The 24914-nt window shown below is 39.2% G+C and overlaps 2 protein-coding genes across 3 annotated transcripts; one reads left to right on the top strand and one right to left on the bottom strand.

The window, feature by feature from the left end:
• Positions 1-76: 76 nt before the first annotated feature.
• Positions 77-9559, bottom strand: LOC143034491 (ADP-ribosylation factor-like protein 3). The gene is made up of 4 exons (XM_076200612.1): positions 9429-9559; positions 6123-6383; positions 2922-3158; positions 77-2803 (listed from the first exon to the last, which is right to left on the bottom strand). The coding sequence occupies exons 1-4, from the start codon at positions 9429-9431 to the stop codon at positions 2762-2764; spliced, it is 543 nt and encodes a 180-aa protein (XP_076056727.1). The 5' UTR covers positions 9432-9559; the 3' UTR covers positions 77-2761.
• A 148-nt stretch (positions 9560-9707) lies between these two features.
• LOC143034488 (palmitoyltransferase ZDHHC6) lies at positions 9708-24914 on the top strand. 2 transcript variants are annotated; one of them, XM_076200602.1, is made up of 11 exons: positions 9708-9779; positions 11698-11744; positions 12273-12351; positions 12484-12665; positions 14800-14884; positions 15197-15360; positions 16613-16747; positions 17351-17482; positions 20033-20113; positions 20466-20653; positions 23643-24914. In XM_076200602.1, exons 3-11 carry the CDS (start codon positions 12297-12299, stop codon positions 23851-23853), a joined length of 1233 nt encoding a protein of 410 aa, XP_076056717.1. In that variant the 5' UTR covers positions 9708-9779; positions 11698-11744; positions 12273-12296; the 3' UTR covers positions 23854-24914. The 2 variants fall into 2 exon arrangements, with proteins under 2 accessions (XP_076056717.1, XP_076056719.1); XM_076200604.1 differs by lacking the exon at positions 9708-9779 and adding an exon at positions 9898-10024.

Below are 24914 nucleotides of genomic sequence, written 5' to 3'. Positions count from 1 at the left end.
CCTCACCTCTTTAGTTATTATCTTAACGTAGATGATGGAGGAAAGAATGATAATAAAATATCACATTGATGGTGCTTTATTTTTCAGTAATACAATACATACTTGCATTGCTGAAGAGTGTACAAAATTTACATGTCTTTTTGAATGCATAACAAGCATAAGGGTATAATTATTCTTTAACATGAAATTCCAAACCCCTTGACCTCAAGACATTAATTAATCAATAATGTTTCTCCAATGATACTGATACCCATCAGTATGAAATTATATGCTTGTAAAAAAATAACAATACGCATGAAAATTTTAGAATTACATTAAAGTTAGTGGTTTACTTCAATGTAGAGATGTTCTGAAAAAAGATTCCACATTTTATCATCAAATACTTTACACCACAATAATCAGAGGTGGGCATTTCCACAGTTAGTTCTGCAAACCACTCCACGATTGTGGAAATACCATTTTGATAATGGATTTGTGATTGATTTGGTTTAACATCACAAACTCCTATCAGGAGGCTAGGATGATTTTAATTAATCATAACCTTGGTCCAACTCACCAGTGGCAGGGTTCAAAATGCCACCACCTCGACCTCTGCCGCAAGAAGCGACACTCTGAGTCATTTGGCCAGCAAGCATCATACATGGGTTTTATAATTGCAATGTCTGGAAAAACTGCAGTTCTACTCAAGCTAAAATGCTTCCATAAACTGAAAACTATGACCACATTTATATAGTAAAACTAGTCTAATTTAAAAAATAAATGAAATAAATAGATAAAAATAAATAAAATAAATGATAATAGTGATAATAATAAAAATAAGATATAATAATAATTATAATACCAATGATAATAATAACTGTGGATTGAGAGAATCAAGTAAATGCCTTGGGGAATTAAAATGTGTCATGAGAAACAGGTTTCTGGGAATGGATCCAAAGAGGAATTGTATAAAGGAGTGATTGTGCTGGCAGCTTTGTGTGGGGCAAAGACATGGAATTTAAGAGAGGCAGAGAGAAAAAGTTTGAATGAGTCTGAGATAAAATGTCCGAGATATATGATAGGGGTTACTAGGCTGGATAGAGTGAGAAACAAGGAGGTGAGGAGGAGAGTGGGGGTGGAAAAGATGACAGACAAGGCTGATGAAAGAGTATTGGGATGCTAGATAATAATGGTTATTTCAATTTTAAATCATCTAACGATATCTAGAATAAAAATGAAATTCATGCTACGGTAATGAAAGGTAAAAAAGTTTATGATTACAGATTTGCATTTGCAGAATAGTGCAAGTCGAGGAGTTTGCAGACTTGTGGTAGTGAAAGGTAAGGGACAGTCTTTGTGGACTTGTGGTTGTGGAAGTGAAAGGTCATCGACAATGCCCACCTCTGACAATACCATATATTTACTTTCAAAATTCAGTTAATCACTCAATCAATTAGTCAGTTGACCTAGTTCTCTCTTATAGGAGACTCATGGCCTCCAGGAAGCTCACTACAATCACTGGTTCAGCTCATAAGTCACTCCATGAAGAGATTCTGTGGTGCTTGTGTGGGGCAGTGTAGTATGAGGTGCTTTGTGTTTTCTGTGTGGTGGTTGCATCTGGGGTAATTCAACATATCAAACTTGGAATGCATACTGCTCTCAGTGGGCAAATCATTGTGCAGTTAAATCCAACCTCATAAAATGTATGCGCACTACAATATATAAAGTAAAAGGCATGGGAAAAAAATATCAAAACACTTTCACACCTTAAATTTCTAACGCACACACTATGGCAGAATAACATGGGCATTAATGTCCATGAAACCAAAACTACCATTTACACTTTCCCAACATCAGTATAGGTAAACTGAATGCATTATGAGCTTTGCTTTAAGCAGTAAGGCAACATTAGGTTCTGATGATCTCATTACATGTTCTGATAGACCTGGTCTTCACAGATACTGAAAGCTAATTCTAGACTAGTTCTATTAGAGAAAAATATGTCTTAGGCCCTGCCTAATACATTGAAAATAACAAAAAAAAAATTAAGTAATACTGTGAATTTTCATTCATGAAAAATTATAGCGAGATTTATTGAAGCCTGAGGACAACTTATCAAACTTTATTAATGAGAAACCCAGTTCCTCATGTCAAAGTGCTGTTAGCTTGTCACTACCACTGAGTTCTTCTGTTCCTAAATCACTTGCAAGAAAATTATGAATTTTAAACAGAATCTTTTTTAAATATTCACAAAACATTAAAAAGCAACACAACAAACTTAATATTTCATTGATCTTTCTATAAAATAAACACAATTCTTTGTTACTTTCATACATACTTTTTTTTGTATACTGAATTGAAAAATAAAGTGTTAAAGCTTAAGTGATACAGACATGATAATATGTCTTACAAATGCTAACTAATCTTCCATTCCTCAATCACTTTATTATATAAATTATTCAACTATATGTTTAAGGGTAAAAAGGACTAGGGAAAGACTAGATATAATCATGATCACATCATGTGCATACAGTTGTATAGGGGACAACATGGAATGAAATTAACACAACATAAATTCACAGTGCAGTCTGACAACTTTTAGCAAGAGCCAGCTTGGCATATGGAGTGCCACAAGATGGCTGATGTTTGTTTACATTAAAATATCTTTTCCCCCTAACTCCTTAAAGTTGTCAGAACTGAGTAACATTCTTAGGATGGTATAGTTATTTTGTGGACGGAATGTTTGATGCTTTGGTAATTACCTGATTTCATGTAACATTCATTAATTCCTCTTGATGTTTTTACATACCCAATCCAAACCATCCTGGAAAAGAAAATAGTTTACTTATTAATGGCCTTAATCATACAAATTACATTACTGAAGTACATTGTCTATTTTGTGACAAAATTTCTTTAGACGTGGATCTCACAAATTGCTATACCTTAACTCCTTCTCCATTAGTGGCAGAACATGGTTGTATCTGCCACATACGGTCACGGATCGTGTGGAGCCGTAGGCCTTCTGCAATTTCTGAAGCTGGGGCTGCATTGAAAAGATCCTGTTTGTTGGCAAATATTAACACTGGTACGCCAGCAAGTTTTTCTTCACCAAGTATTTCACCAAGCTCTTGCCCAGTTTCTTCAAATCTTTTCCTGTCACCACTATCAATAACATATATCTGTAAGAAATCAAAAGGAAATATCAGTTACCCATCTCTGCAATCACAAAAAGAAATCTCATTGAGAAGAGGATCTTATAAAGAAAATGGGGGAAAGACAGATAGTATGAAACTGTTATCACTGGAATCGTGTCTGGGAACATAGCTGTAAACATCAGTAAACCAATGAGGGTAAATAACCAGAGAGTTCATGGCTGCACTTATCCTTCTCAATCCCTGGTGGTAGGAGGGGATGGCATCCCTGGCAAGCTTCCATCCAGATACTCAAATCTACCACCATCCTTTCCATGCAGACACAATTTAAAGTATTTGCTAAAGTCACTTCTAATGTGAGCGTCACCTTGGTTTTACCCATTCATGAGCATCTCTTTCAGAAATAACCTTGTGATTAGGATCAATGTACAGCAAGTCATGACTGTAGGGCTGTGCTTATGATTAAACAGGTTCCTTGTCTCGTTTATGTATCAACAAGTATTTCCTATTCTAATGCACGGTGACTCCAAAGATAACCAGCAACAGGAAAGATGTGTGGGTATGTGAAACTGGTCTGTGGCTTTGTGAAATATGATGAAGCCTGTTTTATGATCTTGAAGTGATTGCATTTCTTTATGGGCATGTCATATGTGTTGAATGGTTGGGTACTGGGTCATAGCTTCATTTTGTATCTATTTTGTGACTTGTGTTTGGATATGCTCTAGTAAAATGGTGCCTCGGATATGAGGTAAGTTCTGATATACTTATGAGTACTGTAATATGAAGTAAAGGTAGATTATTTTGTTTTCTTATGTAGGTTGTCGTTGTGTAATGTATTATATTTTGTCGCTGACATTTTACCAGTACTACATTCCTAAGGTCATTATTGCAAAATTACTAAGAATTATATTGGGTTTATGGTGTTATATCTGAGGTCTGGGTCAGTTATTAGGGTGAAGGTATTTGTGGGGGCATGATATTCTTAAACTATGGGATGGGGGATGGGACAGTAGGGGGCACTTATATGTGATCGATATTTTGACGCAGCCCTAAAGGATTTCTCCCTGTCTTCTCTTTTTTTTGCATGATGGGATGGAGAGAGAGGGGTTGCCAATGAAGTGAAGTGGCCTTGCTGTGGATGTACTGTGTCTTGCTGCATTGCATTTGACCCAATACAATATTTCTTCCTTGTGTAATTTGTATACCAATCTGGTAATCATTTCCAGTTACCTGGGAGCCATGGGTCTTCTGTATTAGAGACCTGGGGCAATGGAATGATTGATCGATTGATTGTACCATAATTAAAATCCGCAACAGTGGGGGTTTTTGTTTTGGAGTTGAAACTGTAAATTTAGGTGATGGCTAGGCATTTTTGAGGATTCTAATTTCTGAGATGAAAGGAATTACAATATGTTGATTTAAACTATGACAAATGTAACTGAAGGCGGAGAAAATATACGAGGAATAATGGAAGAATTTTACTGCCTTAACGTTTCGACCCTTAGGGTCTTGATCACAAAGCATAACACAAAAGTATAACATGGACATTTTATACACATACATGTCACCTCACAGGGTGCCTGGGAAAGGTTGTCGTGCACGGAACATTTCTGCGGATGGAGTACCGTATTTTCCGGCTTAAAATGCGCATCGGGTTATAATGCGCACCCATGCACTTCGTTATCTCAGTACACAGATAGCGCGCACCGACGTATAACGCGCATGCCCGATCGCATTTGTCTATAACGCAGTTTTACCTCGGTATTTATATCATGTGAACGAGGTTACATGGAGAAATGTTTTTCATTGGCTAGAGCCACCGCTGGGAAATCTGTTGATTTGTCACTAAATTAAGTGTCAGTTTAGGCATCAATCAGGACACAACTAAGAAAAAGTCGGAACTACATGTACCGGTATATGACTCATGTTGTGCGTTGGTCCCTTATTACTTTGTACCTTAAATAGTTTGAAGGAAATATGATCTAAAAAAGTTTATGAAAAGTAAAATATACAGAAAAATTTCGGGATTTTTACAGAAAATGTTCATTTTATATCTTGAGGAAATAATTCGTCTTTACCATTTTTTATCTAATACTGAAACAAACTTCAGACTGTTTCGTTTTAGCTTTGAACCTGCAATGACAGTGGTGAAATAGGACAGTCTCTAATCGAGGTGACGTTTAGTTAATATAACTCCCGAAAGAGGGTGTTGTAGTCAGGTGTTTGACACGAGTTTATGAATGGCCGCAACGGAATTTGTACTATATCTAAAGTGAAGCAACAAATCCAACATAAAAATTCAAACTAGGATGCTGTGAACATGGGCAAATATCATGAATATTGATCATGTTTCATGGTATAAATATTTATATACGGTAGCCTATGCTGGCGTATTCTTTCATGTCACCATGGCTGTTCTTCTTGTTCTCACGGAACGTCACGGAGAAGTGTGCTGTCCCGACTATGTGAAGGCCAACATCGTCATGTTGTTGTGAAAAAAATTACACACACACCCCCGCAGAATTTTTATCGTAGGCCGTAGATAATGCGCACCACCGGATAACGCGCACCCCCCATTTTTAGGCCCTTGCAACGGAAAAAAGTCGCACACTATACACCGGAAAATATGGTACAGACATAATTTTTTATGTTAAAAATGTTCTAGTTAAGTGAAGTGTATTTGTGATGTTGTCCAAGAATGACCGAGTCCTCTGCACAAGAAAATGTTTAGATGTTTTTTTCTGAGTTTTGATTTGTTTGGCCATGCATAATAAGGTTGGATGGTACAGGGGCAGTAAGTCTAAAAAACTTGTATAAATTGTACTGTTGTCAATGTGGATGCTTGAAGTTGAAATGATATAATGAAAAGGAGATGAGGATTTTATGTGACTGCAAATCTACTGGGAAACATGATTACAGCATCTTGAACTATACTGCTCAATTAATTAACATTACATTATCATTTTAGTGTACTGTTACAAAGATACTCACAAGGACATCCGTATTTTCAAAGTAATTTCTCCAATAGGGTCTAATCTTCCTTTGTCCTCCAATGTCCCAAACATTTAACTTAAACCCATCTGACTGGACAGATTTGATATTGAAGCCCTGCGTTGGGGTAATGTGAGTAATATCTTCTGATGCTAATTTTTTAAGTAATGTTGTCTTGCCAGCATTATCCAAGCCAAGGAGAAGAATTCTTAATTCCCGGTCAGGGGTGGCTTTGAGCTTACGCAGAAGAGAAAGCAAGCCCTGCAAGAGAAAAGTATGAATGCATATTTATTCTTTTAAAAAATTGTTCTTAAGAATTATATGTGCAAGGATTCTACCTATACATATGTATATATCAAAAGGCTTCTTCTCCCTTATAAGGAAATATAGATAGATTCAAATTCCACTATTGGGGATCCATTCGACTGGGGTCACAGATTGTGGTATTTTCCACATGAAGAGACAAAGAGAAGCCTTTACAGCACAAGGTGTACCACTAATAGTGTCTAAGACCAAAAATCTTGGGAAATCCAGGTCATGGTCCACTTTATCTTGGTACGAGTCGAGACGAGAACTGAAATAGTGTAATAAGTCTGGGAATGCAATGTGATTTAATAGTACTGGAGTTGTTATTCACTGTTGCTCAGTGGTCAATGTGTTGCAGAAGTAGTATCAATCATTTCCTTTACTGGGGGAAGGGGGCAACCACTGCTGCTACCATGTCAGGAACTTTCCTGTTATTGCCCCACCACTAATTCTTTTATTTTTCTGTTGTCTTTGATTTTGTTTATCTTAGGTTAGGTCAGGATAGGTTAGGATAGGTTAGGTAAGGTTAGGTTCTAACCTAACCCATTCCACTCATCAATAAATACATACGTCCCGGAACCACAATAATCTCTGATGAATGGTGTGCATAGTGATGGGACATTAAAAAGGAAAGTTCCCCATGTCAAACTAGCTTAGTGTATGTACCTAATTGTAGTATACAACAAAGGAGCAATGCTCTTTGGGTCCCATTTCCTACTCTCCAATTTATCATACCTAACTTCAAATTCTTATGTGTGTGGGGTGTGTGTGTTAAGAGGGGTTCACTGCCCTGTTGATGGGAAGGTATTACAAAGTGCAACAGGGAGGCTAAGTTGAACACAGGAGGCCTACTGCTCCATTCTTCCCCTGCTGTTTGTGCTGTACCATTATTGCAGCCGCAGACAGACAGACCTTGCTGGGTGTGGCTTCCTAGCTAAGTGAAGGTAGGGCAGGCTATACTTAAGACACTTTTTCTAACCCCTCTCCCATACAAAGTGAGCAGAATGGTTCCTAAAGAGGATTACTCAGATGTGCAGGTGGGTGTTGAGCTGTGCTGCTGCTCTGGGCCAAGTATCAGGCAACCAACGGATGTGCACTGCCCCCAGGTGGACTGTAACTAGAAGCTTCTAGAAACCACCATTGCCTGCCCTTACCATCACAATGGATCAATAAAAGGAAGAATGAAGCTAATGCTGGATTGATTTCCCTGGTGAGGGTCAATTCCAAAGAATACAATGAGAAGGGTGTTGATATTATGGTTATTCATTTACCAGCATTTCTTGTGGATAATATCATGCCACCAATAGATATGATACACCATCTTATATTTCACACATCAGTCCATTTTCTCAATGAGAGTGCAGTTTTCCTTTGTTGTGTAAGTCGGTGTAGTGTGCTTTTTGAGAGGGCAGATTAGAGAGCAAGTTATTGTGGAGAGCTGTGTAAACTGAGCATTCTAGTAGTATATGTGGTATTGTGAAGGGAGGCTCTGCATTAACAAGTGGGAGGGTCATTTCCCATCATGAGGTATTTGTGCGTGATATGAGAACATCCTGTTCTTAGGCATGCTAGTGCCATTTTGAAGAAATCAGTTATATTGTCACAAAGACAGCCATGGACATATGTTCGGATCAATTATTTTTCAGTGGTCTGTTGAGTATTGTTCCCAGCATCTTTGTCATATATTAAGCACTGTAGATAAGAGGACTGGGTAGCAGTTCATTATTAGTAGTATCAACCAATCTGATGCACCAGGTCCATAGGTCACTTGGGGAATTTTTTTTGTCTTGTTGTCTTGGGATAGTTAGTGTGAGGCAGTGCTAGGATGAAGTGCTCAGAGTCCTCCATGTGAAGGCTACACCTATGGCAGTTTGAGCCTGTGGTCAGGCCTATTCTGTGGGGGAAGCGTCTAAGGTTAACCTCTTCACTTCGGGGCACATCGCACGTCTGGCAGCATTAGCTGCCCGACGTGCAATGTTGTGTCATAATAATCGCATTATAGAAAATAAAGTCAGTGCTCAATCATTCGTTCTCTTTCACCCGTGAATTTTGATAACCATAGAAAATATGATGAAGCCAGTATAGAGAGAATGGAGGTTACGTACGTGAATGGAAGTAGGTACAACTACAATAAATATAATCAAGACACCGACATCGGCATCATCGCGTGCCCACTTGCTCCTCATGACGCCAACGTAGGCGTCACCGTATGGAAGTGGTTACATGAAGACCTGAACACAAGCGTGCTAATGTGGTTCTTCCTTCTCTTGAGAGAGATTTTGCTAATAGTAGGGTGGAGCCATTAAAAGGGGCTGATGCTGCCTCTTGAGCCCCTTTGTTAGCTTGTTCGTTGCCAGGGATGCCATCATGAGATGGTACCTAGCAGATATTAATCTGAGGCACTTGAAGGTCTGGATGATCCACAAATGGATTTTGTGTACCAGTTGGTGGTGAAAGTTGCAGGTGGATATTGCTTGTAGGATGTTTTGTGAGTTTGAGATGATTATTAGGATGTGAAAAGGGAGCTGTGTCTGGCAGAGATGACTTGCCAGACTATTTTATTCAGCTGAGGGAAATCTTTCCTTCACTCAAAAGGTAAATACCAAATTTAACTAACTAAAGGAGTCAGTTCATTTCTTTTTATCTATAATCACAAAGGCCTGAAACAACCTATCTGACAATTAACCTATCAGTGCTTTCCTAGCACATCTACCTTAGGAATAAAATATTTATAAATTTAAAATTAATTTATAACTATGCTATAGTCATTTCATTTCATGCTAGATACCCAATTATATTACACTGAGTTCCACAAGACTTTACATGCTCTACAATATGAAGGGTTACTTCTCTGCTACATGAGGACAAAAAAATAAAAAAGTTTATATGGCCACTGCAGTACCTGGAGTCACATCAAAGTTATCACAAAACAATTTTATACAAATTGGTGAACTACGTGACTTTTATAAAAATATCCGGTTACAAAAATAGATTTCTTACCATTATATCTACTGGATCTAGCCCAAAGTCTATACTAGAGGTGACTAAATACAACTAGTTATCTACTTCCAGCACTAGTTTTAACCTCAGCCCACTGCGTCAAATTTCGTCTGCTTGTTGATGGCTTTACGTCAGAAGAATGCAGTTTTACATTCGATTATCAATAGAAATATAATTTCTATAATTTTATCTATTTTTACTTACTGGTCAAAATTCATAATATATACAAGTATGTTCGTTAAAGCGACTTATAATTAATATTCATTCATTACCGAGCTTGTTTTTAGACTGAATCAAATTCATTGCCATTCAGTAAACCCACTAATCTCCAAAACATAAGGGACTGGCCGTGTAGGTATATCGTATTAAAAATTAGGTACTTGAGTCGATTAGTGACCATAGCTTCTATTCAATATCCTTATATTCATCCTATCAACCGTTTTCGATCGGCAACAATCTCGTGATTCCCATAGTACGGCAGTGCTCCAGAATGTGGAGAGCTTAGCAATAGAACTTACCAGTACAATTTTATAAGTTCCGTCTATTTTGGATTATTACGTGCTGGTGGGCATATATGTCATTTTCTGACAGTGCAGGTATACACGAATGCCTTTAACGTTAATCCGGGCGTAGATTAATTCACGACGTGATAAAATTGGTGTATTCGTAATTTAAAAAAAAACTTGTTATTCAAAACCTATGTAGGGGTTATCTCAAGGGTAATGTCGCTGTACTATAAATGTAGTATGTGAAAGCTTTACTAATTTTTATTCTGTTGAAAGTCAAGTTCATATGTAGTTTATTTGTATCTTCGTTTTTTGTGTTACACAATTTCTATTTAATGTGCATTTTTATGGTTTTATACTCAAAATTCCACCCACTAGTCTAATGGCATTAACTCACTGGAGTGGGTAATACAATTAATTTACCATTTAATTTTATTTTGATTTATCACAGCTTTTTAATGTAAATTGTTTCACTGTTTAGTGACCATAAATGTGCAATGTGCTATATTTGTTGTACAGATATGTTTATGATGGAAGGAGTGGTCAACCAATATTTTCTTGATTATGTTACTATAGGTTAGGTTAGGTTAAGTTAGATTAGGTATTGGGAAATATTGACTTATATTCCCCTAATTTGTGATAACAAAACTATCATTTCAACATATTCACTAGGCTATGGTATAATGGTATTAATAGAAAAACATGGTGTATTATTTACATTTTTGGTTGATATTGTTATGTTCAGTTTTTGCCAAAATTAATGGATTAATTGTTGCCTCTAGTTTCACAAGGTGGAAAAAATGTGGCTCTACAGTGCTACAGTGGCTGGAAGTGGTCCATGGGCCTTCCATTAAATATCCATGGGAAGAAACTTTGGACTGTTGTATATATAATTAATTTGGGACTGTTTGTATGTCACGAATATAGATGAAAGTAGTAAGGGGAAGGGAACAATTGCTAGTTGTCAGCTATCCATGTGTGGAAAAAGTGTACAAATTATAGTCGGAGTTGTTAGAGTACAGGTAACAATGTATCATCTCTAAGAGATGTATGGACCTGATTTATGGGTGTCACTCGTTTTCTCTGAGATACGGGGTTTCTGGGAAGGGGACAGTGAAGCTCCAAAGAGCACAATGTCTCGCACTCCATCACTTTTGTAAGGTCCACCACCTCCCTTGTACTCTTAATACTCTCCCCCCTCCCCTCCCACTGCAGTAACAACCTTTTTCTGTGAATTTTTTTCATGTGGATATGTTTCTTTCATTTTATTTACACATATGCATTTTTCCTGTTCTTTGACAGAACACATGGTATTGTACATACATACATATACCAAGGCTTTTTCCCCCTTACAAGGGAGGTAGCCAAAAAGGAAAAGGCATAAAACCATTCCCACCCATTCCATCCCTGAAAACACACTACACCCCTCCACCCTCCCTCTTATCTTAGCAGATGGTATTGTAATGAAGGTAATTCAGAGTTAAGCTAAACTTGGTTAGTACTCTATTTTATAGTACTTTTGGAAAGTGTCATTAGCATATAATGATCATATTCAAATAGTATATCCATGAAATGAACAAAATTAATAACTTTCATGATAGTTGTTAAATGATTAGAGAGTTTGGGGTAAGGTGGATGGGAGGGCCAGTCAGTGTACAAAGAAGGTGTACGAGTTTCATTCTCGCTGTATTCCAAAGAAGACAAGTTCAAGGAGAATGTGTATACTAAAGTTTGCCTACCTAACTGCCTTGTTCATTCTGCAGGTGTCTACCATGTTAGTCTCGTCCTCATAGCTTCTTAAATCCTCAGGGTAAGTCATTTGTTTATGTTGTACTGAATATTTCTTCTGTTGTTTACTGACATGTGAAGTAGCTTTACTTGTATTTAATTTAAGAAGATTGATATGTGCCACTGGTTAAAGTGTAAAAATTTTTATGCATCAGAGAGTTTGAAGATAGTTCCAGTAATTCAGGATTCCCTTTCAGCTCAGAATCAGCACCCCAAACTACATGAAATTTATTGTCATAGGTGGAGCAAAATACTGAGTATGTCACTGTTGAAAGGCGCACATCCATAATCAAAGAAATTGCAATTCAAAAGTCCTGTGAAACTTTGAACATTATAGATATATATTATTTTAAGTATCTTTTAAAACATTATGAGTATTGTATATTAATTTTAGTATATTTTAACTGCATTCTTTAACAAAGTGTGAAAATCACATTTCAGTTCTTTAAGTATAAGCTCAGTCTTGTGTGTAATAGACCATGTTTTGTTTATACTGTGTCAAATTGGCCATATACGATAATGCCGTATTGAAGTGTTTCCTTGTTTGTAGGGGAGTCAAAAACCAGCCTACAACATGTGCTGTGGAGTACTTAAGAGAATATGTCACTGGGGTCCACTTGTTGCCCTTGGTAAGTATGTAAGATTTTTAGTTTTTGTGTAATTGTGTGTTTGTCTTGAAGTAACAGTGTTTTTCAGAGCCTGTATGATTTTAAAATGGAAAGATATATGGTTTCTCATTCATCTGTGTTTGAATCATGCAGGCATCATCAAAGCAGTGACAATGGCAACAGTACACTGCTTATCGCAGTGGTGGCCTCCTCAGAAGAGTTGGGGTGGTATGGTGTTCTTCTCCAGCTTCATGAGCTCTTCCGTCCTGACCCTGTACTTCTTTCTGCAAGCCATGTACACTGGGCCTGGTCTGCTTGGCCAGAATTGGGTTCCAGTTAGTGTTACATAATTTTGTGGCATAGTTTTAGTATTTATAGATACCTTAGGACTCAGTGAGTTCATGAAAGGGTACAATTAGATTACCCCATTTGCTCTGCAGTTGTGCTGTTGGGAAGTTTTGATGATGGAAGCTAAGGTTGTGCTCAGATCTAGTGTGGGATGGCCATAGCCTGGTGAACCCTAGGAATGGTAGATGCTTGAAATTAAATGCTGAATACTTTGCACTGAAGCAACCATTTTAAAGTCGCTACTGGCAATGAAATATGGTTGTACGTCTTAATTCTGTCCTACAAAAAATCTCGTCCAAAAAACAACAGTGACTACGGAAACGATTTTATGCATCCAATGAAACAAATGTTCCAATGGGTACTTCTACACATCTGCAGTACATTCAGTATTCAGCTCAATTTATGAAAGATATCAATACCACACCATGCCATAGAACCATGGACTAAACTTCAACATATCTCATTGATGCTAGATGCAGTCCTATGGAAACATCAAGGCTCTAGTGAAATACACTTTCATTTTCTTAGAAAGGACACAAAAATACTGAACCTCACTTTTGATACTCGCATGACCTTCAGCCCATACATAAAAGAGCTGAGAGTGAAAATCGGCAAGAAAGTAAACATACTAAGATTCACAAAAACAAGCTTTGGGCAGCAGAGGGGAAACTAATCACAGTCTACAAACAGTTCTTGAGAACTACATTTGATTATGCTTCCACAACATGGTGCCCAACAATCAGGAAAACAAATAGACATATTATAAACAATACAAAGGAAATTACTTAGGATAACAGGATGCACCAAAATCACCTAAGTAGAGCAACTTCTACACAGAAAGCAAAATCCTCCTCATAGAACATCACATGAAAATAATAGGTACACAGTTCTGTGCAAGAGACCTCAGTCTTGCTCATCCATCTATTACTTTACACAATCACAATCGATTTCAACAAAGGAACTACACCAGGTGTGTACTACTCAAACATCTACGACAGCCAACCACCTGCACCACACAATACATCAATATGAAAACTTGTTCATGTTCAGGTCACAAAACAAGCACTTCAAGACCAACCACTAAACACCCAATTCCATTAAACCCCTCCAAATATTAACCCTACAGAAACAGTCCTTTGTAAGAGAAGCAAGAACTACATTAGCATAACTATTATTCACATCACCATCTATTACTAAAACAATACCAACACAGAATAGGCTTGGCCATTGAAACAAACGGCCCTCTATGCATCCCATCATACAGAAGATACAAAACACTGCTCCACCCTAACCATACCTAGAATTCAACACAATCTTTCTTCCTTGAGTTACTTGTGGGCCAATCCAGTGGCTGTTGCTGGTTACCTGAGAGCCATAGGGTTCTTGCAAGAAACACATGGGGCAACAGATTGATTGATTGATTTCTTAAAAGTTAGAATAAATTTAAATCAGTTATTATGTGACAATAAACAAAAATTGTATATATTTTCCCCCCTTAGTTTTGATCATAAATAATACCCCCCCTCCTAAAGTTTCATTAAATCTGATTCAGATCTGGGGTGACTAATTAGTTCTTGTACTAATCACTTCCTTGTTCTGCCACTCATTATGGTGATGGATTTCTTAGTTGTGGCAAATGCAATACCAGATGATCTTTATTCAGCTAAAAGACAAACTTGGTCTGAAACAGGTCTCTGTTGACCAATTGTGACCTGGATTTGATCAAGTCTAACCTGTCAGTGAATATAATCATATTATCCAGGTCAATTATGTCACCACAGTAAAGGGATTGCATCCATTCTCTTTCTACCCCAATTCTGTACCTTGCCTTCATTCTTTCCATACTTGTAACACTCGCTATTCTTCGCAAACACTTCATCTCAAATGTGTTCAAGCTTTTCCTCTCTGCCTCTTTCAGAACCCAAGTTTTTGCTTTCTACTTTACTGTCGGCACAATCTCTACCTCATACAACCTTCTCTTTGTGTTAATCCCCAGATTACATGTTTCAACTTAGGTGTTGATATATTTTGTCTGTTGGTCCCATATAGATTTGTATGTTTTTACTCGCTTTCTACACATTTGCTTAAGTAGAATATTAATAGGAGCAACATATTTTTCAGAAAAAAGAAGAAGAAAAGAAGTTTTTACAGTTTTGTGGAACTTGTGAAGGCTTCAAAGCACCACGAGCTCACCACTGCAGAAAATGCAAGTATTTGTAATAACAGCTTGAATTTCTTACAAGTAATGACAAAGATAAAAATTTTAAACCAGAGTGTGATACTGAAGGAGAACTATATTACATTAACCCAATTCCTGCATTTTATAACATATTGCTTGTTCTAGCTTCCACCAAATATAGTTATGCAACTGAGGGAAAGCTTCTTAGTGTAATCTGTCTCCAGATAAATTTATTCAAATGAAAACTGCAGTTGCTGAATACACTAGTGTATAATACAACCAATTTTATTTCTCATGCTAATTATATTATTATCTTTATCTTTTTTGGAATATGGACAGGTGGTCATTGTGTGATGAAGATGGACCATCATTGCCCATGGATCAACAACTGTGTGGGTCACAAGAACCATGCTTATTTCACTATGTTCCTCTTCTGGGCTGTGGCAGGGTGTACGCTGTCTACAGTGGTCCTTGCATCATCCATATATAGAGCCATTCATAGAGTAAGCAGAATTGTCTTTCAGTAAACTTTGATATGGTGTTTAGGTATGAGATTGGTCTGTAGGATTCTGGGATTTCTGGTGGTTTGGTATTGGTATGGGCATTGTATGTGCTCTATTTCAAACTACTGGGATTTTGTTGTACTTCCAGGAGTTGTTGAAAGTATCAATCAGTCCTAATTGTATTTGAGCTAAGGTGTTTTAGATATTTAAGATTTTATGTTGGTCTTCTGCATGGGAGAATTTAAATTTCATTATTGCCTCTCCCATATTTTTCATACAGAAGTGGGAGTGACATCTGTGTGCAGTTTCATTTTTTGTATCTAGTCATTTATCCATTTTCTTGAGTTGTGAAATTGAAATTTTATTTAGAATAGAGATTGATTTTTAAAAGGGAAACTAACAGGTGTGGGATAGATGGAGGGTGTGTGGATACCGTGGCTAGCTACCTCCCTTATAAAGGGGAGCAAGCCTTTTTGTATATGAATTGATATTGATAGCTTGTCAGTAGTATTGTTTTGGTGAAGATTTTATTTTTAATTATGATTTATTTATTTATTTTATTGTTTATTTATCTTTTTTTTTATGAATGTTTTCTTTGAACAAAGGTTTTATTTTTCCTTCTAGTTTTTTGGTGACCTTTATTGGGAAGTGGTATTATGGGTTTGGAATATCTGTTGAACAGGGAGGGAGAAGGCAAGGCATTGGTGTGAGTGGAAAATGGCTGTGAAAGGATCAGTTTAGTTCAGTTCAAGTGTTTATTCAACAAAAGAAAACAAAATTTTTTACATACATATATACAAAATGTTACAAAATAACTTGTTGGTGATTAATCAATGTGGAAATGAAGGTATTTCTCCTTATCATCTCCTTTTTACACGAGGGGATGAGGAGGGATGGTCATTAAGAAATGAAGTGGTGAGGCCCTGCTGTGGATGTGGGCACAGGGATGACCCTTCATCCAGGAGGAGCTAAAATGAAAGGGAAACAAATGGGTGACGGATGAGAGCGGAATGAGTGGCTGGCTACTTCTCTTATAATGTTGAAGAAGCCTTTGATTCTATAGATAAGTGTTTTGGGAGGTCATGCACAATTTCCTGCATTGTTTCTGTCTGGAAAGAGGGTGAGCACATTGATATGTTTGAAGTTGTTTAAGGTCACCAGGAATATGTTACATAGATCAAGTTGCTCGAGTTTGTGTAAACATTGCATCAGTAGCTGGATAACATATAACAATGAAAATCAACTATTGCAGACCTGGTACATCTACTACGGGACAGGCAATGAACCAGTCATCTACATGAGCTTGTGGGGCCTGGTAACGTGTATGTTTGTGCTGGGACTTGCCATAGGGGTTGTGCTTGCTGTAGGCATGCTGCTGTTCTTCCAGGTGGGTATGATTAACCAGCAATTTTTTTAACTCACTCACACACACACACACACACACACTCTCTCTCTCTCACACACTCACACACACTCACACACTCACACACTCACACACTCACACACACACTCACTCACTCTCTCTCTCTCTCTCTCTCTCTCTCCACACACACACCTCAAGGAAATGTTTGGTTAATTTTTGCACAACCTACAAAAGTACTTTGACATATGAAGACCTATCTGTTTATCTATATAACCTATACTAATATGCTATATAGATAAATAGATACATCTTCATATGTGAAAGTACTTAAGTAGCACATCCAAAAATTAGCTAAACATTTCTTAGGTGTGTAGGAAAAGTAAATTTTTAGTTTATTTTGTTTATTTCATTTCTCCATTGCCTCTGATCTGATCAGTGTAGTGGACGACAAGGGGCGACGCTTTATACATGAGCTAGAATGGGAGGGACAGCGATGGGTTTTTGGACAGGTATGGGGTTGGTGTGTGTGACATGGCCAACCCCCATACAAAGAGGAAAAGTCCCTTTAGTATTTATTTATTTATTTTATTTTATTTTTTCAATTATTTGATTTTGTATTTTTCACAGATAAGAGCTATACTAAGAAACCGCACTGGAATAGAGGATTGGATATTGGAGAAGGCCATCCATCGGAGGTGTGAGAGTGACAAACCATTCATTTACCCCTATGACTTGGGCAGATGGAACAACTTTTTCCAGGTATGAATACTTTCAAAAGCTAAAATAAAAAAGCTGAGAGAAAAGGAAAGCAAATGGGAGTGGGATGGGTGCATGCCTTGACTGGCTACCTCCCTTATAAGGGGGAAGAAGCCTCTGTGTATAGTTAGACAGACAGATGAATACTTTCCATTATTATCTAAATGATTATCATTATCAACTCTGGAGGACTATGTTTCTCAAGTGTACTAGGGTGCCAGCATTTAGGAGGCAAGAACCTAGATGGATAGTAGCTCAAGTTCATTACAGAGCTGGATGGGTGGAGGTTTGGTGCATGGCTTGGATGGCTACCTCCCTTAAAATGGAAAAAAAAAAAGCCTTTGGTAAAGAGATTGGATAGATGTGTAAGGGTAATACATACATATATACCAAAGGCTTTTTACTCCTACACGGGATGATAATGGAAGAGAAGGCAGTAATGGAAAGATGGGCAGAATATTTTAGGGAGTAGCTTAATGTGAAGGAGGATAGGGAGGGAAAGATAGCTTCAGTGGGAAATGGTAAGAAAATGACCGTGATGAGTGAGGAAAATGGAGGAGAAATAAGGAAGGATGAAGTGAAGGCAGTTGTTAAGATGATGAAAGCAGATAAGGCACCTGGTCTGGATGGATGCCATGCAGAATGTCTAAAAAAAAGGAGGTACAGTGATGGTGGACTGGCTGGTGAGGTTATTTAATGTTTGCTGGAGAGAGGGTAGAGTGCCAGAGGACTGGAGGAGTGCCTGTATAGTTCCACTTTACAAGGGAAAAGGGAACAAATGTGAATGTAGTAGTTTCAGAGGGATTAGTTTGTTAAGTGTAGTTGGGAAGGCTTATGGGAGGATCTTGATTGAGAGGATTAGGAGAGGAACAGAGGGAGTAATTGGTGAGGAACAGTGTGGATTTAGGACAGGTAGAGGTTGTGTAGATCAGATCTTTGTGGTAAACAAATATGTGAGAAAGTTATAGGAAAGGGGAAGGATGTTTTTTGGGCTTTTATGGATCTGGAAAAGGCTTACGATAGGGTAGACAGAAAGGCACTGTGGGAGGTTATGCAGATATACAGGATAGGAGGAAAGCTTCTAGGAGCTGTCAAGAGTTTTTATGAGAGTAGTAGAGCTTGTGTCATGATTAGAAATGGAGAGAGTGAGTGGTTCGAGGTAAAGGTGGGACTTCGTCAAGGATGCGTTATGTCGCCCTGGCTGTTCAACTTATACATGGATGGGGTAGTGCGAGAGGTAAATGCAAGGGTAGTGAGTCAGGGATTGGAGATGGTTAAAGAAAATGGAGAAAAATGGGAGGTGAGACAGCTGTTGTTTGCAGACGACACTGCACTTGTGGCAGGATCGGAGGAGGGATTGAGGAAGTTGGTGACAGAGTTTGGGAGAGTGTGTGATAGAAGAAAGCTAAAGATAAATGTGGGTAAAAGTAAGGTGATGAGATGTACAAGGGGTGAAAGTGGCAGTAGACTGGAAGTGAGCATAAAGGGAGAGCGACTGGAGGAAGTGGATAGTTTTAGATACTTGGGTGCAAATGTGGCAGGAAAAGGTGGAGTGAAGGTGGAGGTAGAATGTAGATTGAGAGAAGCAAGTAAATGCCTTGGTGGATTGAAGAGTGTAATGAGGAATAGACATTTGGGAATGGATGCTAAGAGGAGACTATATGAAGGAGTGATTGTGCCAACAGCACTGTATGGGGCAGAAACATGGAACATAAGAGAGGAAGAGAGAAGGAGTTTGAATGTGTTTGAGATGAGGTGTCTGAGAAGTATGATGGGGGTTACTAGGCTAGATAGAGTGAGAAATGAGGAGGTGAGGAGAACAGGGGTGGAAAGGGAGTTGGGAGATAGGGTTGATGAAAGAGTATTAGGATGGTTTGGACACATGGAAAGAATGAGTGAAGAAAGACTAGTAAAAGAGGTATGGAAGGCAGATGTGGAGGGAGTGAAAATGAGGGGACGTCCTAGGATGAGGTGGATGGATGGGGTGAAGGGGGCTTTGGGGAAGAGGGGAATGTCTGTTGAGGAAGGATGGGAGAGGACAGAAGACAGGGGTAAATGGAGAATGGTTGTATATGGATGATGTTGTGATGCATGAGGTGGAATGGGTGGGGAGATGGGGGATGAGGTAGTATGTGTGAGCAAAATTTGATGCAGCCCAAAGGGATTTCTCCCCATCTTCTCCTTTTATGCATGGGGGGGACGGAGAAGGGGGGTCGCCGATTTAATGAAGCGGCCTTGCTGTGGATGTGCTGTGTCTTGCGACACTGCTTCTGACCCAGGGCAGTGGATAAGGTGCAGGGATGACCCGTCATCCAGGAGGTGCTAAGATAAGAGGGAGGGTGGAGGGGGTGTGGAATGTATTTAGGGATGGAATGGGTGGGAATGGTTTTGTGCCTTTTCCTTTTTGGCTACCTCCCTTGTAAGGGGGAAAAAGCCTTGGTATATGTATGTATGTATGTACACGGGGGGGTAGCCAAAAAGAAAGAAGAAAGAAAGAAAGAAAAGTAAGGGTAATGAATACTATAATTCATGTTGATATTCTTTGCCTGACAGGTTCTCAACCTCTGGTGTGAGCCCACAGGAGATGGTGTGGAATGGCCAGTTCGCGAAGGATGTCACCAGTACACATTGACGGTATTTATTTTCTCATTTTGGCATATTCCATCTGCATTTGTATTGTTCTTGTACACAGAGGTAGTTTTATATTGTTTGACTAAAGCAGTTAGGGAAAGAATTTGGGAGGGGATTTGAGAGAAGGAAACTGACTTGACCATTCCCAAAGGGCCTTATAGTACATATGTTTTATATAAAATTCTATTACATTTTATATAATTGAACATGACAGTTAAGGTTTTGTATATTTTGAGTTTTCAAATAAACATGCTTTGACTATGTTTTGACTTGGCCACTCCCCATATAAAGTGGAGAACTCCCTTTGTCATGCATGTATATAGAATTAAGTGTACTTTTTCTATTTTACCAAAAGGTGGAACAGCGAGAACAAAAGGCTGAGAAGAGAGCAAGGAGTCGAGAGTACCTAGTTTCAGAAAACTTCTCAGGCTGGTGGTTCCCGTGCACTAAAGGCTGTGATGTTTGTTGCCATCCTCCATGCTCAGATGAACCCAGAATAACACTTGAAGTGGGAGACACTGTCATTGTTACTCGTTGGAAGAAGTAAGTCTGAGTTTGTTTATCCCTGGTGTATTGATGTTCAATATAGAAACACCATCAGTTAGTGCTGTTATTCAGTATAATTTGGATGGGTGGGGTGAAGGGGTTTTTGGGAAGAGGGGAATGTCTGTTGAGGAAGGACGGGAGAGGACAGAAGACGGGTTAATGGAGAATGGTTGTATATGGATGATGTTGTGATGCATGAGGTGGAATAGGTAGGGGGATAGGGGGTGAGGTAGTATGTGAGAGCAAAATTTGATGCAGCCTAAGGGGTTTTCTCCCCGTCTTCTCCTTTTATGCATGGGGGGATGGAGAGGGGGGGTCGCCGATTTAATGAAGCAGCCTTGCTGTGGATGTGCTGTGTCTTGCGACACTGCTTCTGACCCAGGGCAGTGGACAAGGTGCAGGGATGACCCGTCATCCAGGAGGTGCTAGGATAAGAGGGAGGGTGGAGGGGAGTGGAGTGTATTCAGGGATGGAATGGGTGGGAATGATTTTATGCCTTTTTTCTTTTTGGCTACCTCCCTTGAAAGGGGGAAAAAGCCTTGGTATATGTATGTATGCTTCCATCTTGGGCAGTGAGCAGGAAACAGGGTGACCCTTCATCCATGAGGAGCTAAGACGAGAGGGAAACAGGGGAGTGGAATGGGTGGGAGTGGGTGCTCGCCCTTAACCACCTCCATACGATTCAAATTCTGGCGCGCAGCATCTGCTGCCATGTCATTTGCATCACACTACTTGCATTATAAAATATAAAGTCATTGCTGTATTACTTATTCTCTTTTACTCTGAGTAACAAAACACAGAAAACATGATCAAGCCAGTTCACAGAACCCAGGGGTAACTCATGTACAACTATAAAAAAAATAAAAATCTATAATCAAGATACTGACACCGGCATCCTTGTGTACCTACTCATGCCTATTGATGCCTACATAGGCATCATCATACTAAAGTGGTTAACTGGGCTACCTCCCTTATAAGCAGAAGCCCTTTATGTATAGATAAATAGTATATATATATATAATCCATTATAAGAGGAAAAAGGGGACAAGTATGAACATAATAGTTTTAGGGGGAGTCTGCTGAGTTTGGTCTATAAGGCAATTGTTCAATGAGAGGATTAGAAGAGGGTAATCAGAGAAGAACAGTGGATTTATATACTGTAACTTCCTTGAGGAGACTGTATGAAGGAGTGATTGTGCCAACAGCACTGTATGGGGCAGAAACATGGAACATAAGAGAAGAAGAGAGAAGGAGTTTGAATGTGTTTGAGATGAGGTGTCTGAGAAGTATGATGGGGGTTACTAGGCTAGATAGAGTGAGAAATGAGGAGGTGAGGAGGAGAACGGGTGGAAAAGGAGCTGGGAGATAGGATGGTTTGGACACATGGAAAGAATGAGTGAAGAAGGACTAGTAAAAGAGGTGTGGAAGGCAGATGTGGAAGGAGTGAACATGAGGGGACGTCCTAGGATGAGGTGGATGGATGGGCTGAAGGGGGCTTTGGGGAAGAGGGGAATGTCTGTTGAGGAAGGACGGGAGAGGACAGAAGACAGGGGTGAATGGAGAATGGTTGTATATGGATGATGTGATTGCATGAGGTGGAATGGGTGGGTGGATGGGGGGTGAGGTAGTATGTGTGAGCAAAATTTGACGCAGCCCGAAGGGATTTCTCCCCGTCCTCTCATTTTATGCAATGGGGGGACGGAGACGGGGGGTTGCCAATTTAATGAAGCAGCCTTGCTGTGGATGTGCTGTGTCTTGTGACACTGCTTCTGACCCAGGGCAGTGGACAAGGTGCAGGGAAGACCCGTCATTCAGGAGGTGCTAAGATAAGAGGGAGGGTGGAGGGGTGTGGAGTGTATTCAGGGATGGAGTGGGTGGGAATGATTTTATGCCTTTTTCTTTTTGGCTACCCCCCTTGTAAGGGGGAAAAAGCCTTGGTATATGTATGTATGTATGTATGTAACTTCCTTTGTGGCTGTATTTCTGTATAAGTGTTATGAACTTAATGACCCTATATTACATATACCCTTATAAGATGAATGGCCTTGTCAAAGCAAACACCCCGACTACACCCAACCAAAAACCTATTTAGATCTCACGATGGTTTGGACACATGGAAAGAATGAGTGAAGAAAGACTAGTAAAAGAGGTATGGAAGGCAGATGTGGAAGGAGTGAACAAGAGGGGACGTCCTAGGGTGAGGTGGATGGATGGGGTGAATGGGGCTTTGGGGAAGAGGGGAATGTCTGTTGAGGAAGGATGGGAGAGAACAGAAGACAGGGGTGAATGGAGAATGGTTGTATAAGGATGATGATGTGATGCATGAGGTGGAATGGGCGGGGGGATGGGGGGTGAGGTAGTATGTGAGCAAAATTTGACGCAGCCCAAAGGGATTTCTCCCCGTCTTCTCCTTTTATGCATGGGGGGACAGAGAGGGGGGGGTCGCTGATTTAATGAAGCGGCCTTGCTGTGGATGTGCTGTGTCTTGCAACACTGCTTCTGACTCAGGGCAGTGGACAAGGTGCAGGGATGACCCGTCATCCAGGAGGTGCTAAGATAAAAGGGTGGGTGGAGGGGTGTGGAGTGTATTCAGAGATGGAATGGGTGGGAATGATTTTATGCCTTTTCCTTTTTGGCTACCTCCCTTGTAAGGGGGAAAAAGCCTTGGTATATGTATGTATGTATGTACATACATATACCAAAGCTGTATATACCATGTATGTATGTAAAAACATAAAATAATTCAAAATTGTTATAGAGAGAGGGGGGAAAAAATCCATGAGTGGAGCACCTTTCCTGTATGCAACAAGTAGCTAAATACGCACACACGTGAGAAGACACATTCACCCACTCCTCCTACCTCAGTACCTTAAGGATAGAGTTACCCTGCTCCTGCTTTGTTGTTTGGGTTAAACACAGTGCATTAAGGTGCAGGGCCTAAGTGTAAAAAACAATAAATCATCAAATATTTATCGACTTTTTACAGATATTGGCTTTATGGTGAAAGGTTTACAAAGAGCAAGGACTCCAGCTCCCCAAGCACAAAGAAAGTTCGACACCGTGGTTGGTTCCCCCGTCGGTGTGCTGTGGAAGTGTATTCTTCTGAGAATGATTTAGAAGGATATGATGAAATGAACTCGCTGCCAGTAAGGAGCAAAGGGAAGGAAGACACGAGTGACTCCAAGAAAAAACGGTGACCATCAACAGAAAACAATCAGATGTTGTAACTTAGGCAAGAGGATTTTTTGAAGAGGACCATCACCAATATACGAGGATGATTTATTGAGCCAGGCTATGTCATTGGAACAAGCACAAGCAAGATCATTTTAGGAATGGATGTTGTGTAGTGCAAAGAAATGTACATAATAAAGTATGGTTTGGCATAGAATTATGAAAGTATTTTGTTTGTATTTGGGTGAATGAATTAAACACGATGCTTTACAGATCTAGCTTTATGCAGTCAGTGTGGTGGAAACTTTGAAGTCTGAGAAGGGGTGATTCTCGAGGACTTGATATATAAACTAACTGAACCTTGTTTGCTTGAGAATCAAGTGAAATATATAGGAAGGGGAAAATGACATTACGTGTATGAACATGTCCACATGCCCAGCCAACATGAGACAAACCTGAAGAGTCATGGGTAGTGTGGTCAGTCCCCGTCATCTAGGAAGTAGGAGCTGCATCCTATCCAAGTACGATGTATGTCAGATTTGTCAGGTGTTGGTGACATGTCCATGCATCCATATGTTTGGATTTAGACCCTCTCATCCATATAGCTGTTACTCACAAGGTGAGGCAACTAGCCATTTTTGTTTTTATGCACTTGTGCCGAACTTTAACAAGAATGGTTACTGTTCAGGATTTATAGTTCCTGCTATGTGTAATTCAGGGTCTATCACCGATAGTATGCCATACTACTATTGCTGTTGAAGTCATTTGAAAAATGTTTTTTATAGAAACCCGTTTCATTTCAGCATTGTTGTTTTTTCAGTTGCACATTTTCAGTTTTAAGTATTTTTCATTAGGAAAACATGGCCTGTGAGGATAATTTCTTTAGGATTCATCAGATTCTCTTAATTACTAGTCACAAAGAATGATTCACTACTTTCTTATTGCACTTGACTTATTTATTTTTTGTAGCAGAAATGTATGTAATGAGGTCAACAAGTATTGAGACCAATACAAGTGGTTAAACCAAAACTTCATTGCGATTTCTTGTTCAATGAGCAGAATTTGACAAATAAATCTTATCTCGCTA

This window comes from Oratosquilla oratoria, chromosome 17, assembly GCF_046742065.1.
Source record: "Oratosquilla oratoria isolate Oo_2021 chromosome 17, ASM4674206v1, whole genome shotgun sequence".
NCBI lineage: Eukaryota > Metazoa > Arthropoda > Malacostraca > Stomatopoda > Squillidae > Oratosquilla > Oratosquilla oratoria.
This window is presented reverse-complemented; position numbering and strand designations above follow the sequence as displayed.

Excerpts from the sequence above, each read along its gene's own strand:
- LOC143034491 (XM_076200612.1), bottom strand. Across the intron at positions 3,159-6,122 it reads TTGAAAATACGGATGTCCTT|ATATATGTTATTGATAGTGG; the intron begins GTGAGTATCTTT and ends GATTTCTTACAG. Across the intron at positions 2,804-2,921 it reads CTAATGGAGAAGGAGTTAAG|GATGGTTTGGATTGGGTATG; the intron begins GTATAGCAATTT and ends TTTCTTTTCCAG.
- LOC143034488 (XM_076200602.1), top strand. The coding sequence starts at position 12,297 with ATGTGCTGTGGAGTACTTAAGAGAATATGTCACTGGGGTCCACTTGTT. Across the intron at positions 17,483-20,032 it reads GATGGAACAACTTTTTCCAG|GTTCTCAACCTCTGGTGTGA; the intron begins GTATGAATACTT and ends TTTGCCTGACAG. Across the intron at positions 20,114-20,465 it reads GTCACCAGTACACATTGACG|GTGGAACAGCGAGAACAAAA; the intron begins GTATTTATTTTC and ends TTTTACCAAAAG.